General features: G+C 39.5%; 1 protein-coding gene across 4 annotated transcripts in view; it reads right to left on the bottom strand.

Annotated features, from left to right (window-relative positions):
• The window catches only part of Tmem245 (transmembrane protein 245), an 89,962-nt gene that overhangs the window by 38,804 nt on the left and 35,613 nt on the right, over positions 1-15,545 (bottom strand). For all 4 annotated transcript variants that reach the window (XM_029556948.1, XM_008854642.3, XM_008854643.3 and 1 more), the window contains 3 exons: positions 12,782-12,864; positions 10,086-10,176; positions 3,052-3,150 (listed from right to left, as the gene is read on the bottom strand). In XM_029556948.1, coding sequence (XP_029412808.1) covers positions 3,052-3,150; positions 10,086-10,176; positions 12,782-12,864 — 273 coding nt within the window. The remainder of the gene's footprint in view (positions 1-3,051; positions 3,151-10,085; positions 10,177-12,781; positions 12,865-15,545) is intronic.

The raw sequence follows: 15,545 nt of genomic DNA, 5'->3' as shown, positions 1-15,545 counted from the left end.
ACAGGGAATATTGATTTTAAAAAGAGATATAAATAAGAAAATGGCTGATATAAAAATTCAGAGGTAAGGTCTTAATATGTTGCATGGTTTTCCCTTCTACCTTTCCTAAAATTATTCACTTATTTTTATTTTATGTATACAAGTGTTTTGCTGGCATGTAGGTGCGCCCATGTCATGCAATACCCATAGAAACCAGAAGAGGGCATCAGATCCCCTGGAACTAGAGTTACAGATGATTAACTGCCATGTGGGTGCTGGGGACTGAGCCCCAGTCCTCTGCAAGAGCAGCTAGTGCTCTTAACCACTGAACCATCTCTCCAGAGCCTCTTCCACCTATTCAAGGGCAGCCCTGAAACAATCTGCTACACAGTGCTGGAAAACTCTGGGTCCTAGTGAAAAAGGTAAAGAGAATACCACACCATATTCCCCACATACAGATCTGTGCTCTTAAGACTCACATTCCTCTACCATCTCAATGGCTCAAACAGGTGAGGGCTATGTTAGGAAGTCCCAGAGTTAGCACAGGAAACTAATATGAGCTTTTAAATTATTTAGCTCCTCAGCAGATAAAATCAAATATAAGACATTTTAACAGTGTACTTCTATTAGTTTCTGTTGGTTTTGTTTTGGGGTATTTTGTTTTATTTTGTTTCATGAGGCAGGAACTCACCGCAGGAATTGCCTGTCCCTGCTTCTGCCTCCTAGTGTCTGGAATTAAAGGCATGTGCCACAACACCTAGGCCCTGTTAAGTCTTAACTCTCAAGTCTTTACCACAAAAACCAACTCATTCCCTCCACTCATCTCAGGACAAGACTATAGATTGTGAAACACATGGCTATGCAACAAAGACAAACTCAGCTCCCTTCCTCATGCACTTCAAGTTAAGAGATTTATAGCTGTTCTTCATTGCTTCACATCAGCCCTGGAAAAAATACCAGCTCTGCCTCACTACACTTGCAGCACAGCTCTCGACAGCCCACCAGACCTGGTATGGACAGAGCATGGCTAGGCAGAAACAGCTGCGTTCCAAGTCCTCAATTTTATACATGGTGGAAAATTCTATTCATCCCTACCATTTATTCTAAATTAAGAGTATATAAATGGAAAAAAATACAAGGTTGATTTAAAATAAAACTTTTTAGATCTATTTCCACCTTCTCAAAGAGAAATGTCTAGCATTAACTAGTCCCTAACAGTAGCAACTAGCCATAGGAGACTAAGCACTTAAAATATGACTAGCATAAAATCTGACCTGTGCTACTGGTGTAAAATGCACACCAGATTTCAAAGCCTTAGTATTTAAAAAAGAATATGAGGATGAAGAGAAGGATAACATTAAGGATGTTTGAAAAAGCCATATGGAAACTATTATTATCTTGATATAAATATATACATTTTTCATGTAAAAATTTATTTTGAACTACCTTATACCGGGAATAATGCTCTCCTAGAAGCCATAGGTTGCCAAACAAAAAAACCCAGTGCTGTGTGTGGGACATCACCCTATGAGCTGTTGGTCAGAGGTATCTCAGAGGCCCCTAAAACAATACAGACTATTGCCACTGCTCTTGGTTGCTCAATGAAACATGATGATAAGACCCAAATGCTGAAAACAACACACACTTTGGTCAGAACATGGAAGAATCAGCTTGGTACTGACCAGAAAACTTCCACCCCACTAGCTAGCTTTCATAGTTCTTAATGGTACTATGCAGGCTTCTGGGGAGATAAATGCCAACAATAATCTTATCCAGTTCTGAATCCTGTGAACTACAAAAAGACAACTGGAGTGGCAAGATACACTCATGAGTATAATGGCATGCACGTTAATAGTGGTGAATAGCTACTTTCTGATTAGATTTAAGGCCTGTTCCACGGGAGAAAATATATGCATGGTGTTATAAATCTGACCAAGAGCCCATGGTTGGGAAGCCCACAGGCCTCAAGGGTTGAACCTAGATTTATTCTTGCTAAAAGGACATGGTAGCAAACTGTCCTCTAAATTCATGTCTCTATACCCACAGATTAATGAAGATCTCAGATCTGGTAAGAGAAGTTTCTTTGTGGAGTAGATGGTGGTTAACACAGAACTCACATCTGATGAACAGTGCAGAGAATAAGGGTCAATGGAGTGTTCAGCCACCAGCGAAACATCTACATCGCCCCCACCAACAAGGCTTGGGAATCATCTCAGAAGAGGGGACAGAAAGACTGCAGGAGCCAGAGGTCAGGGAGGCCCCAAGCAAAAGAGTATCTCCTCAATATGACAGGACTGTTGCACTTAGGAAGTTTTCTTTAAGGTGTGGCCCCTGATGATGGGATGACCATGACCCCACACACAGGAGTCTGTGGGCAGCAGAAACTGGACCCAGTGGATTATCAAAAAAAAAGATGACAAGATGTTGAGAGGGAGTTGGGAGGTGGGGGTGTATCTGGGAGGAATTAGAAGAAGAAGCAGGGGTGAATATGATCAAAATATATTACATGAAATTCTCAAAGATTAATAAAAATTAGAAAAATATATTTTATATCTCATTAAGTTGCCTTTACTGGTTTCATAGTGAATGGTAGTATTTTAGATATACTGGAATAAGTGAAATGTATTATTAAAATTAATCTGCTTTTAATTTATTCAATGTTCTTATTTGCTTTTAGTCATTTAATGTAGTTACTAGAAAAATTATTATCATTTTTGTGTCTTGAAGGAGCTGGCGGTGTAGCTCAGTGGTAGAGCTATGCTTAACATAGAGTTCCTAGGTTCAATCCCATCACCAAAAAATAAGTAAATGTGGCTTGCATTACATCTGTACTGTATAGAGCACTTGCAGAGGACAAGACATTGTCTATGATAATGAGCAAAGGATGGAATACTGACATTACCAGGGACTAACCACCAACGCAAGCTGACACCGACCTAAGACTTAAGATCTTACCGTTGGAATTACAGTAAGTGAAACTCCAATGGTAATAAATCCTCCTGAGTAAGTTAGCCTACAAAGTAAAAGGATGTTCTCAGTTTACGATGGCCATGCTTAGCTGCAAGCACTCACCTTTACAAACCAAGAATGATACAGCCTGTCCCAGAGCTCCAGCACCTGCTTCTCAATCATGGCAGTATTGTTCACCTTATCTCCTAGAATTTTATGAAGCTAGAAATGACAAGTATAACGTGATGAGTATTTTAAACTACAATTCAGTGAGCACAGCACATTCTAGGTCTTCATTTGTCCCAAATCAAGCTAAAATGCTCAACTACTTAATAATTTTTAACCATATTATGTTATTTTCTTAAAAGATTCCTCCATTTCCAGGCATGGTGGCGTGCACCTTTAATCCCAGCACTTGGGAAGCAGAGGCAGGTAATCTTTGTGAGTCTGAGGCTAGCCTGGTCTACATAGCAAGTTCAAGGCCAGCTGGGGCTACAGGGAGACCCTGTCTCAAAAAGGAAACAAAGATTCCTCCATCTTCTCAGAAAATCCCTACCACCCACCATCCCTCTCGTTTCCACTTTTTTTTCTCTTTTTTTTTATTATTATTCATTCACCTTTATTTTGTGTATATGAAGGTTTTGCCTGCATGTATGTAAGTGCACCATGTGTGTGCAATGCCTACAGAGGCCAGAAGGTGTAGGATCCCCAGGAACGGGAGTTATGGATGGTTGAGCCACCATGTGGGTGCTGGAAACCATCTACCCAGCCCCTCTTCTTTTTTTTTAGGTCTCTAACAGAACGACTAAGTTACAAAAGAATGATGCAAATGTTCAAAAACATTTATGGACATATCTGATCTTATCTACTCAGAAAAAAATCTTTTCCCTATAAGCCTAGAAGCCCATCTACTATGTTTAAGTCTTAAGTCATGTCTCTCTATTATTAAAGGTTACCTCAGAACTTTAAGTAAAATTTTTGGATTTTACCTATAAATACACATCTTTCCCTTCGTCTGCTTACTGGCAGTCACAGGCCTCAGACAAGAACTGGTAGGAATGGCTTCTGGCTATCAGACACACTAAGACAGTGTAACTCACACTCATTGTAAAAACTGATCCTATGGGGCTAAAGAGATGGCTCAGCGGTTAAGAGCACTGGCTGCTCTTGCAGAGGACCCAGGTTCAAATCCCAGCACCCACATAACTCCAGTTCCAGGGGATCCAACACCCTCTTCTGACCTCCTCGGGCATTACATGACATGGGTGTACTTACATACATACAGGCAATACATATAAAATTCATACACGTAAAATAAAAGTAAAATGTTTTTTTAAATTGATTCTATTCCTTCATTATAAAACCATTTTGTAGGATTTAAGAATAGAGCTTAGTGGGAAATTACTTGCCTAGCATATACAGAGTCCCTAGTCCTATCACCAGCATAGCCAAAATAATAGTAATAATTTGTGTGTATATGTATGGGTATGTTCCTGTGTGTGGGCACAAGCACATGTGTGTGGAGGCCAGAGGTGGTTATCAGGCGTCTTTCTCAATCACTCTCTCTCTACCTTACTTTTTGAGACTCACTGAACTTGGAGTTCAGAGGATTCAGCTAGACTGGTAGGCCAGCAGCCCCAGGGTCCTGTCACCACTTCCATAGCACTGGAATTTCAGGAGTGTACTGCCTGTACACACAAGGTATTTGTATTTTTTACATAGGTGCTACGGATCAAACTCAGGCCCTCTTGCTTGTGTGGCCACTTTGCCACCTCCCCAGCAGCTAAAGACATTTTTTTAAAAGATGAACATTGATTTGAAGTTCCATTTCCTTAACACAACTGTCTCCATTTTTTCCATTTCTTCAATACTCTCCTACACATGTATAATCTGTGTGACCTTTTGAATCATAGCATTTTCTCCTTAGTGTCCATAACTTTCTTATTATGTTCAATGGCTTATTGGCTCATTAAGTCCCATTGTTAATCAATACTCACTCAGAAAATATACAAATGGGCTCTGATTTTTAATGTCATAACATTGCCATTAACATCTTTAAATGTGGCTCATTTTTCACAGGAATCAAGGACAGAAACAATTCTGACCATACTGCTAAACAATTTTCTATAAGGACAAAGTAATACTTTCCAGCACTGTATAGAAACCAATTTTCCCAAGTCATTATGGATTAACTGAGATTTTTAAAAGATAATTTAGCAGTTATAAATGGCAACCAATTATTTGTTCTTTTTTTCTTTAATTAATGAAGAGAGCAACATAATGTTCCAAACTGATTTACAATGTACATTTAAGTATTTCTTTGTCTGCCTGATGTTGCCCTTAGAAATACTTGAACCAGGGCTAGAGACATGGCTGAACAGTTACCAGCACTGGCTGCTATTGCAGAGAAACCAAGTTCAAATCCCAGCACCATAAGGAAGCTAACAACTGTCCTTAACTCCAGTTCCAGGGGATCTGACAACTTCTACCCCTCCTGCCTAGGGCTTAGCAGAGTAACTTAAAAAGATTTTGGGTCTGGGCTGAAGAGATGGCTCAGTGGTTAACAGCACTGGTTGTTCTTGCAGAGACCTGGGTTTGGTTCCCAGCACCCACATGGAAGCTAACAACTGTTTATAACTCCAGTTCCAGGGAATCCGACGCCTTCTTCTGACCTCTGTGGGTACTGCACAACATGGGTGCACTTATATACATGCAGGTGATACATTCATACACATAAAATAAAAATAATAAAAAAACACATCCATGAACCATGTATTATTGTATGTATCTGTTATAAAGATATACTTTTGTATTTGATTTATTCACAAACCAGACACTAAGTATCCACAGTAAATATAATTAAAAAAACACCTGTTTCTGCAAAGGATTTTATAATCAGAAATGCCTGTTACCTACATTATGATCTTTACAACCCAAGAGTTGAACAGAAAATGATTCTGCAGGGAGGCAGGTATAGCTCAGAGGTAGAATACGTGCCTAAGGCCCTAGGCTCAGACTAGCACCTCAAAACAAAGGTGATTTTATCAATTTTGGAAGAGAAGACAGTCTTAGAAAGTGTCTATAAAAATTCAAGGCCATGGCTCAGTATACAGAGTCAGGATTAAAAGTTGTCTAACCCAGCACTAGGGAAGCTGAGATAGGAGGATTACAAACTCCAGGCCAGTCTGGTCTATACGATGGGACAAAACTAAAAGTTCTCTAATTTCTTTCAACTATAGTATATGTAACCTGTAAACAACACCTCACAGAGGAAACTGAGCAAAAATAACCATTTTCCAGTTCCCTTTAGTTAGTGGCTGTCAGACACTCACTGACTTCCTACTACCAATTCTCTCAGTGAGCTTCTGAGATCTCGATAACCAGAAAAGGCCTAAAATGGTTAGACAACCTCCAACCTACATTATCTGTACAGAGTGGCCTTTAATGCAATGAAGCTCTGTTTTGCCATGGTTTCTTTTATAAGTCTGATTTCCTGAAGAAAAATGAATAATTCTAACACACCATGAGCAAAAGACAGCACTGCATATTTTCACAACATGCTGTGAAACACTCCACAATCTCATGCTGCTACCAACCCTAGCAGAACATCAAAGACCCAGAACACTGCCTTGAGACATTACAGTATACACTGCACATACCAAAAGACTAGGCCAGACAGTATGGAGTACAATGCACTCAGCACCACTATCAGAAGATTCATAGAAATTTAATGACCTGCTACTTGCCTCACTGGTCATTCCCTGTTCCAGCCATACTGGCCTTCCCCATCCTTCAACTGCATTTGCTACCAACTCAGTCTTTGAATTTATTCCACCTGCAGCCTGGTCAGCTTTCCCAGATCCTCACCAACTGTCTGATTCTTATTATTAGACACTTGATGGAAACACTGCTGCCTCAGAGAATTCTCTGGATATTCTAGCTAAAGCGTCACCCAGAGTCACTTACTCTCTACTACAAGCTCTGTATTGTAGTACTTGTACCTAAAAATTTTATTTGTTTATATATTTAATACTCCTTTCTACTCGCCAGTGTTAAGACTCCAGGAAGCTGGTAACACTCGGGCTCACTGCTCTGCCCCTGAACTGTGTGTACAGACCGACTGGTAAATCATGGTCATGGCAGAAGGGACGGAGGAAACATGTTGCTTATCCCTTTGCAGTTCAATGGCGTAGTGAGGAAGGCCAAGAGGGAGGCCTGCACAGAACCCAAACACCAGGAAGGACCATAGGAGATTAGCTTGACAAAGCAGGCCGGGAGAAAGACAGACTGGAACCTTCAGAATCTAAAAAACTCTTTCTCGGCAAAGCAGTTTTTCCAAGCTTTAGTCGAGAATTCTCAAGATTTTAGGCCTTGCAACTCACTTCTTTTAAGTTTTAGCTATGTAAGCTTTACGACTCATTAAAAGTTACATCTGGGGAGCTGAAAGAGACAGGTTAAGAGCACATACTGCTCTTTCTTTCAGTGAACCAGAGTTTGGTTCTCTGCACCAACACTGGGCAGCTCACATCTGCCTGTAACTCTAGGAGATCCAATGCCCTTTTCTAGCCTTGGGAGGGAACATACACTCATGTGCACACATACCTCCACATAATTAAAAATTTTTAAATAATTCTTTTTAAAAAGTTACATTTTTAAAAAATATTTTATTTATTTATTTATTTTTATGTGTGTATTATGCCTGCATGTAGGTAAAGGCACCCATGTCGTGCAATGCCCACGGAGGACAGAAGAAGCTGTTGGATCCTCTGGAACTGGAGTTACGGACAGTTGTTAGCTGCCATGTGGGTGCTGGGATTCGAACCTAGGTCTTCTGCAAGAACAACCAATGTTCTTAACTGCTGAGCCATCTCTCCAGCCCCAAAAAGTTACATATTTTTAATAACTACATTAAGGCATATTTCACACCCTTACAATATGTTTCAGTAGACATTCAACTTTTTTGTATATTTACAGTTATTTAACCATTACCACAAGTTAATTTCAAAGCATCCCCCCCTCTCAAAAGAAACCACGGGCCTGTCAGTATTCACTCTGGCTTCTCTGCATCCCCTAGTACTGGAATCCACTATTCTACTTTTTGCCTATTTAGATTTGCCACTTCTGGATATTTCATGTAAATGGAATCATATACATGTAGTATTTCATGACTGATTCTCTTATATTTACTATTGTATATGTGTATGTTGTCCTCTGACCTCCATACATGCACCATGACACACATGTACCCACATACAAAAGACCATGCACACACACAAACATAAGTAAATTTACCACCTTTGATTGATCTATCCACCAGCTGACGGATACTCGATGGTTGTTAAAGTCTATTCCTCTGTCTTCTAAATCAGGACCACAAATACTTTATAACTTTTGCTATCAGTGTTCATTTCTCTTCAGTTCCCTTCACCTTCAGACTCTTGAACAAAAAGTTTCATACCTATTTATTTTCTCTAAGTAGCTTGAAATCTACTTTTTAAATCTAAGATTTGTTTTTCCATTTACCCAAAATTCTTTTTTTTTTTTTTTTGAGACAGGGTCCCCCTGTAGCCCCAGCTGGCCTGGAACTCACTTTATAGACCAGGATGTCCTCGAACTCACAAATATCCGCCTGCTTCTGCCTCCCAAGTGCTGGGATTACAGGCATGCACCACCCATGCCCAGCTAAAATTCCCTTTCTTTAATCTTTGTACATAGGTAAGAATGTCAGGGAAAAATTTTTTTCCCAAATACATCAGAATAAAATGCTATATTTTTACCAAAACAAACCTATAGAAAGCTAATAGCTGACTTTTCCATCTGTGACAGTTTTAAAGCCATATACACATATTTATCTTTTATTTTACAAGTTTATCAGCTGATTATCTTGGGCAGACAATATAATGAACTGACAATTTTTAACTTCTAGTAATTTCATCTTAGGGTTAGTAGATACAAGCATATACAACTTATTTTTCATAATTTGGGATGTACTTTTATGGGTTTATTTTTATCTTATGCCAGCATGTATGTTAAGTGTACCCATGTTATACAATGCCCATGGAGACCAGAAGAAAGGTTTGGATCCCCTAGAACTGGAGGTACAGATGGTTGTTAGCCACAATGTGGGTGCTGGGAACTGAGCTTGGGTCTTTTACAAGAGCAGCTTAACTGCTGAACGATCTCTCTAGTACATGTTTATTTTGTATTTTTTTGGGGGGGAGGGGTCTTGTTTTTCTTGAGACACACTCTCAAGATAGTCCACCTAGCCTGGAACTCATTATATAGATAGAACAGGCTGGCTTCAATCTCTGAGAGATCCATCTGCATCTGCCTCCCAAGTGCTAGGATTAAAAGGCCACTACATCCAGTAGTTTTTTTTATTTTTTTTAAATAAGAAACTATTCATGCAATCAATCTTGTCAATCCTTGTATGATTCTAACTACTTTAGAATATTAAAGCTACAAATAACCTTTATTTTCTGGTCAACACTGGGTGAGGGTTTTGGAGACTAATTTTTAAATGCAGTATGTCTTTTCCTCTATCACTCATTCCTTTCACAAGGCTCTATTCCTAGTCAAGTTTATCTCAAGCATAAGCACACTTATGCCTCAGTATCTGCACTCACATAAATACCCTTCTCAAAATGCACTCTTCCTCCATCTTCTGTTCCTTCAAGGTTTATCTCAAGTGCCACCCAAAAGCACTTAGTGGAGCAGTTCTGGCCAGACACACACTGATAGCAAGCCACAGCACAAAGACAAGGATGTGGAGCTTGTGACTAGTATAAAGGCAATGCACACATGGCCAGCGGGAACCAATGGCCCTGCCCAGTCTGTTTTCTCAGCTAGAAAGCAAGTAGAATGGTTCAAACTGATAGTGATCTCTCTGTCTTAAAAGACAAAAAATCAATTAGATCTATCTTGGAAAAAAGTGAATGAACCTCTCAGATTGTTTGGGCAACCAGCAGTATTCAGTGTGGTTATCCTGAAGGTTTGATTTCCTTTTATGACATCTGTCCACATGTAGATTTAAGCTTATTTCAAAAATGATAACTGTTTCAAACAGAATACAGAAAAGTATACACTTACTTAAAGGAAGAAGTAGCTTCCTGTATAAACCCTGCCAAGAGAAAGCCACAAGAAAGGCTCTTCCTTACCTTGTGTGTTATCCATTCCCGTCCATACTGATATACATTATTAGCTGCAGAATTTAGGGCTCTTTGAACCACCTGAGCCTCAGGAAGCCAACTGTTATAAAAGAAAGAGAAAATGGAAAAAAAATGTACTTTCAGTATAGTCTTCCAACAATGCTTTGAATTTAAGATACTAACAACAAATTATCAATCAGTCATTAACACAGTGACACAAGGAGCAGCGGACATGTTGGTCTGACTGCTCTGGCTCCAAGTCTTAGGGGCTGTCTCCCATCTCTCCTTAGGACCTAGACCCATTTTCCCAACCCACACCCAAGCCTTCTTTTCATTCCATTGTGCCTACTTTCTGGGTCCACTCATGTCCTAGCCATGTGCCTAGTAACAGCACAGAAGAAGTAGTTCTTGGACACTGGGATAGTCAACATCTGAGACAAGGTCCTGAAAGTGTAGGGGATGGACCAGCAGCACCCAAGCTGCCTGAGAACCAGTTAGTGACCAAAACTCTTGAGCCCAACCTCAGACCTACTGAAACAGAACCATGTACCCATAACAAGTCACGCAAGCAAGTCTTATGTGTGCTAATATTTGACTAACCACTGGTCTAAGGAAGTGTAGAACTGAGGAAGAATCCAGATTATTAAGAGGGTGAACTAATTATTTTAAAGTTTTATCCACTGAAGATCTTTTGATGATGTAAGGACTCTCTTCACTATGCAAAGAACTACAGTCTACAAATTATACTTGCCGTACAGTTAAGAGGCTTCTCCATTTTCTTCTAACTAAACTTGCTGCACAATACACCTTAACCAACACTCCTTTACACATGCCCAGAGTCTTCCAAAAAGAGAAAACATTTTTGTCCCTTCCCTAAACGATTCACCACAATGTTCTGCACTAGAGACTGACATTTGCAAATTTAATCATTCTGGTTTCAATTACTCCTGATTTGTGCTGAAAGGCCAAGGCAACAATAACGGTTCATTTTTCTTCGGCCCAAATATGAGACATGCTACAAAGATGGCATATGGCAAAGAGGCTCCTCATTATAAATAAGTCAAACAGGCAACAACCTCAATTCTTAGCAGTTTCAAAATATGTGTGTGTATATGTTTAAGACAGTCATATAAGGAGAAAGTTGGCTGTCATCAATAAGCCACACAAGTCAAGCATCTAGAAAAACAATCTTTCACAGAGGAAAAAAAAATATACAGATCATCTGAATAAATTAAAAGGTAGAACCAGGCATAGGGCACACACCTGTAATCTTAGTCCTCAGGAGGCTGAGGCTGAAGTATTACTATGAGTGTTAGATCGACCTGAGCTTCACAGCAAGTCCCAGGCAAGCCTGGCCTAAATAATGAGACTATTTTTCAACAAAATAAAACAGAATGTCAAATCAATACAAGTTTGAATGTTCTGTAATCCAAATAAATTTCCAAGATTTATGAGAGTTTTTGGCAAATTCTTCAGTCAATTCAATTATTTCACAGCAATATAAAATTATTTATAAACTTAGTAGAATTACAATGTAAGGATATGAACAGGAAACTTGGTTCTCTGTGATGTGGGACAATTTGTGTAGCTTTCAAATTAGTATTTACAGATGCATCAATGACTGGAGGAATCACTGAATTTTTCAATTATATGGTACTGCTGTATCTTTGTGGGGAAAATAACATCCTACTGTGTTACTAGAAAGTATAGGAATCTGCAGAGTTATCTAGACAGATCCTTAATGACTGATACACATCTAAGGAGGACTGAGAAAAAGTCTTGCTGCTGTGCATACCCTTCACCAAAGCTCTCATCTTTGAGATGAGACAAAAGAACTATCATAGCTAAGTCAATGGACCTGACTAAACCCACCACGAGTCACAGGGCCAGAACTACCTGAGCAACCTGTACTGGTACATGTTGTACACTCCCCTATAACCATGGGTCCCCACGAGTGCCTTCCCTGGATGTTCTCAGCTTCCCTCATTCTAAGACAGGAGAGCACAGCTCTGCTAAGCACTCCCTGAAATGAGCCAAAACTCTTCTCACAGAAACCAAATTAAATGAATACAGAGATGGGGATTGGCAAACTTTTTACATAAAGGACCAGAAAATAATCATTTGGGGCTTTGCAGATCATAACATTTAGGTCACCAACTACTTCAATCTATCTGTCCTTGCAGTCCCAAATCAGCCAAATGAATGAGTAAATGAACAAGCATATCTATGTTCTGATAAAACTTTATTTACAAAAACAAGTGGCTGAATTTGGCCCTGGCCTAGCGTTTGTCCCATCTTCCTAAAAAATAACACAAAATGGGAATGTGGCAGAAATTATATAGAAAAACAAAGAGTCACATGCTCTAGTGCAAGGTTCACTTCAGGTGGAATCACTGGCTACATGTCACGTGCTGACTACCACTGGGGAATTAACATCTCAAGTTCATAAACCAATGAGATTCTTCCTCATCTGTGAATGGGGTAACATCTTCAATCTACCTCAATAGTCACTGTGAGGGACAAACAACACAAGGCAGGTAAAATGATCAACATGCTGTAAATGATAAATACCTAATCAAATGTAAGATACCAGACACTGTTTCTCAACCTTAAATACCTCTCTCACCATGACCCCAGTACTATTGTTTATCAATGCTGAAAGCAGGTCATCCATCTCTATTCTTTTTCCCAAACAGTATTCTTACTTTGCCCACTCTGGGTGATTTGCTAGAGTTTCATTAATCAAATTACTTGTGACTTCAATCATGTGTACACTCTCTTGATGTACCTGTATTACATATAAAAAAAGAGAGAAAAGAATTTCAATAAATAATAAACCCAATTTAAAATTTTCCCTACTCTATTACTGAAGCAATGCTTTTAGGATCAAGTAATTATATATCTTGGTCTTAATTTAGAAATGGGCACTGACAAGCACGCATAATGTCCTCTGATATACATTATGAGAAATAAGTGATAGCTCCCTGCAATCAAGCACAACAATTTGCTTAAAAAAATATAGAAATAAGCCAGGCATGGTGGCACATGCCTTTAATCCCAGCACTCGGGAGGCAGAGGCAGGCAGATCTCTGTGAGTTCGAGGTCAGCCTGGTCTACATAGTGAGTTCCAGGACAGCTAAGGATACAGGGAGACCCTGTCTCCAAAAAAAAAGAAATGAGTACAAGTACTTAAGACATAGACATAGTTTGCATATATACATGTGAAAGCACAGATTACGTACATACTTGTACATTTAGGTATGCAATACCAAAATCATTAGCTAATGGAATTACTTTGCAGGGTGAGACACAAAGGCAAGTAATAAGTCAGTAGAGAAAAGCCAATGGAAACCTCAACTCTCTGCCCTTGCCCAGTAACTAACAAAATGAGGGGATTAAGAAGGAACAAGCCAAGCTGAGAACATATTTTTTAGTTTACTATTGTATTTTGCCTCAACTCACTACTTAGTAGCTGCTAGCTCCTATTTAAGTTATCTAAAACTTAGTAAATCTTTACCACAATTTACTTCAAGTTAATATTGACTTATGTGTAGAAAAAGTTGTAGTAACTGCACATCAATATAGTCCCATTTCCCAAGCCTCTTCTTTGCATACTCTGTTATGTGAAAAGTACATCTGTACCTTACAAGCTCCTCAAGAGTGTACCACAATTTTTCTTTAAATAGTTACAATGGGGACTGGACAGGTGGCTCAGCAGTTAGCAGAGCACTGGCCGATCTTGCAGAGGGACCCTGGTTTGGTCCCCAGTACCTACATGGCAGTTCACAATTATCTGTAACTTTAGTTCCAGGGGATCCAATGCTCTCTTCTGGCCTCTGTGGGCACTGCGCACATGTGGTAGGTACACTTATGCACATGCAGGTAAAACACTTATACACATAAAAATAAATTTTAAAAAATGTTTAAAGTACACACAGAGAAAATATGTAAGCTTCCTAATATACCCACATATTTACCAAGTTACTCTCCATTCTGTTCTTTGGAACCAAGTTATCTCTGGAGTCCTTTCTTTTCATTGAAAGACATTCACTTTTCAAAGTTGTTTGTTCTAAAGGTAAAGCCTCAGTACATAGCTTGGAGTAGGATCACTGGTATGTCCATCACACCCAGCTGGAAGCAATTCCTCTAGCATGCCTTACAGTACAAACCTGCTATCAATGAACTCTCAGTTTTAGTTTATCTGGAAATGCTTTATTTTGCTTTTTTGAAGGGGAAGAAAGCATGCACTGAGGATTAAAGCCAGTGTACCTTGGGGATACTGGTTAAGTGCTGGACAACAGAGACCTACTCACAGCTCCTTTGCCTCTATTTTCAAGGAATAGTTTCACTGAATACAAAATTGTTGGTTGTCAGGTTTCTTTTTCTTTGGCTTTAAATTGATCACTTTTTGTCTTCGGCATGCACTGTTAAGTACGAAAACTGCCACAAATTGCTCTGTTCCCTTGTATATGATGTGTGTGGTCACTTCTTTCAAGATTGTTATCTTTGGCTTTGAGCAGCTTCAGTGGGGTGTCCCAATGTAAGGTTTGGGGTTTGAGTTTATTCTGAGGGTTTGTTGAAATTCTTGGACTAGTTTTCAATCATTCTTTCCACAAATACTTGTTTCTACTTTTGCCTTCGTCTTCCCATCTCCTGGGATGCTAATCCCATATCCACTAGAATGTTTGTTAGTGTCGCTGAGGTTCTAGTCACCGCCAATTGGACTTGGAAATGATTTCATAGGTATGACACTGTTAGGGTAACTTTTCTGGGGAAATGTGAACAAACACCTATGCAACCCACACAGGGTACCAACAACAGATCAAAGAACCAATTCTAAGTCCTGCTTGGTGGTGAACCAATGAGTTTAAGTGGAGTTACTTACAGAAGTATGGTTAAGTGGTTATCTCCAAGGTCATGGGCAACTTACAGGAAGCTGTATCACCAAGGAAAAGTGAAAAGTCATCCCCACCCCGCCACTATCCCTCATATACTCTATGCACCTCTGGTGAGCTATCCTGTGACCCTAGTGAGACATCCCACCCCAAATGAGAGAAGGTTGGTAGACCTAATCTTGTGACTGTCACTGGTGGGTAAGCATAGCTGTTCTGAGTTTGGGTCAGCAATGGTCATGCCATGGCCACAGGACAAGTACCACAAGAGACATCAAGAGCACATGCAACAAGGCAAGTGGGATTGCAGCAATCTTAAACATTTCCATGCAAAGAACAAGTCCTTCAGAAAGGTGGATTTGTGGCAACTCCAAGCCAACATTACCCTAGCTGGTCATTTTCCAATGCCTTTAAATGACATTAATAATAACTTTAGTGTTTTACTCTTGGTTCCATGGAGAGGAAATTACTTGACATCATCACTCTGCTGTTATCCCTAGGATATACTAGCAGGCTAAACCCAAAATAATTTCTCACAAGTAAAAGCAAATACAAACACAGAGTATAGTCAAAATTG

Source organism: Nannospalax galili, unplaced genomic scaffold (assembly GCF_000622305.1).
Source record: "Nannospalax galili isolate Female #2095 unplaced genomic scaffold, S.galili_v1.0 scaffold666, whole genome shotgun sequence".
Taxonomy (NCBI): domain Eukaryota; kingdom Metazoa; phylum Chordata; class Mammalia; order Rodentia; family Spalacidae; genus Nannospalax; species Nannospalax galili.
This window is presented reverse-complemented; position numbering and strand designations above follow the sequence as displayed.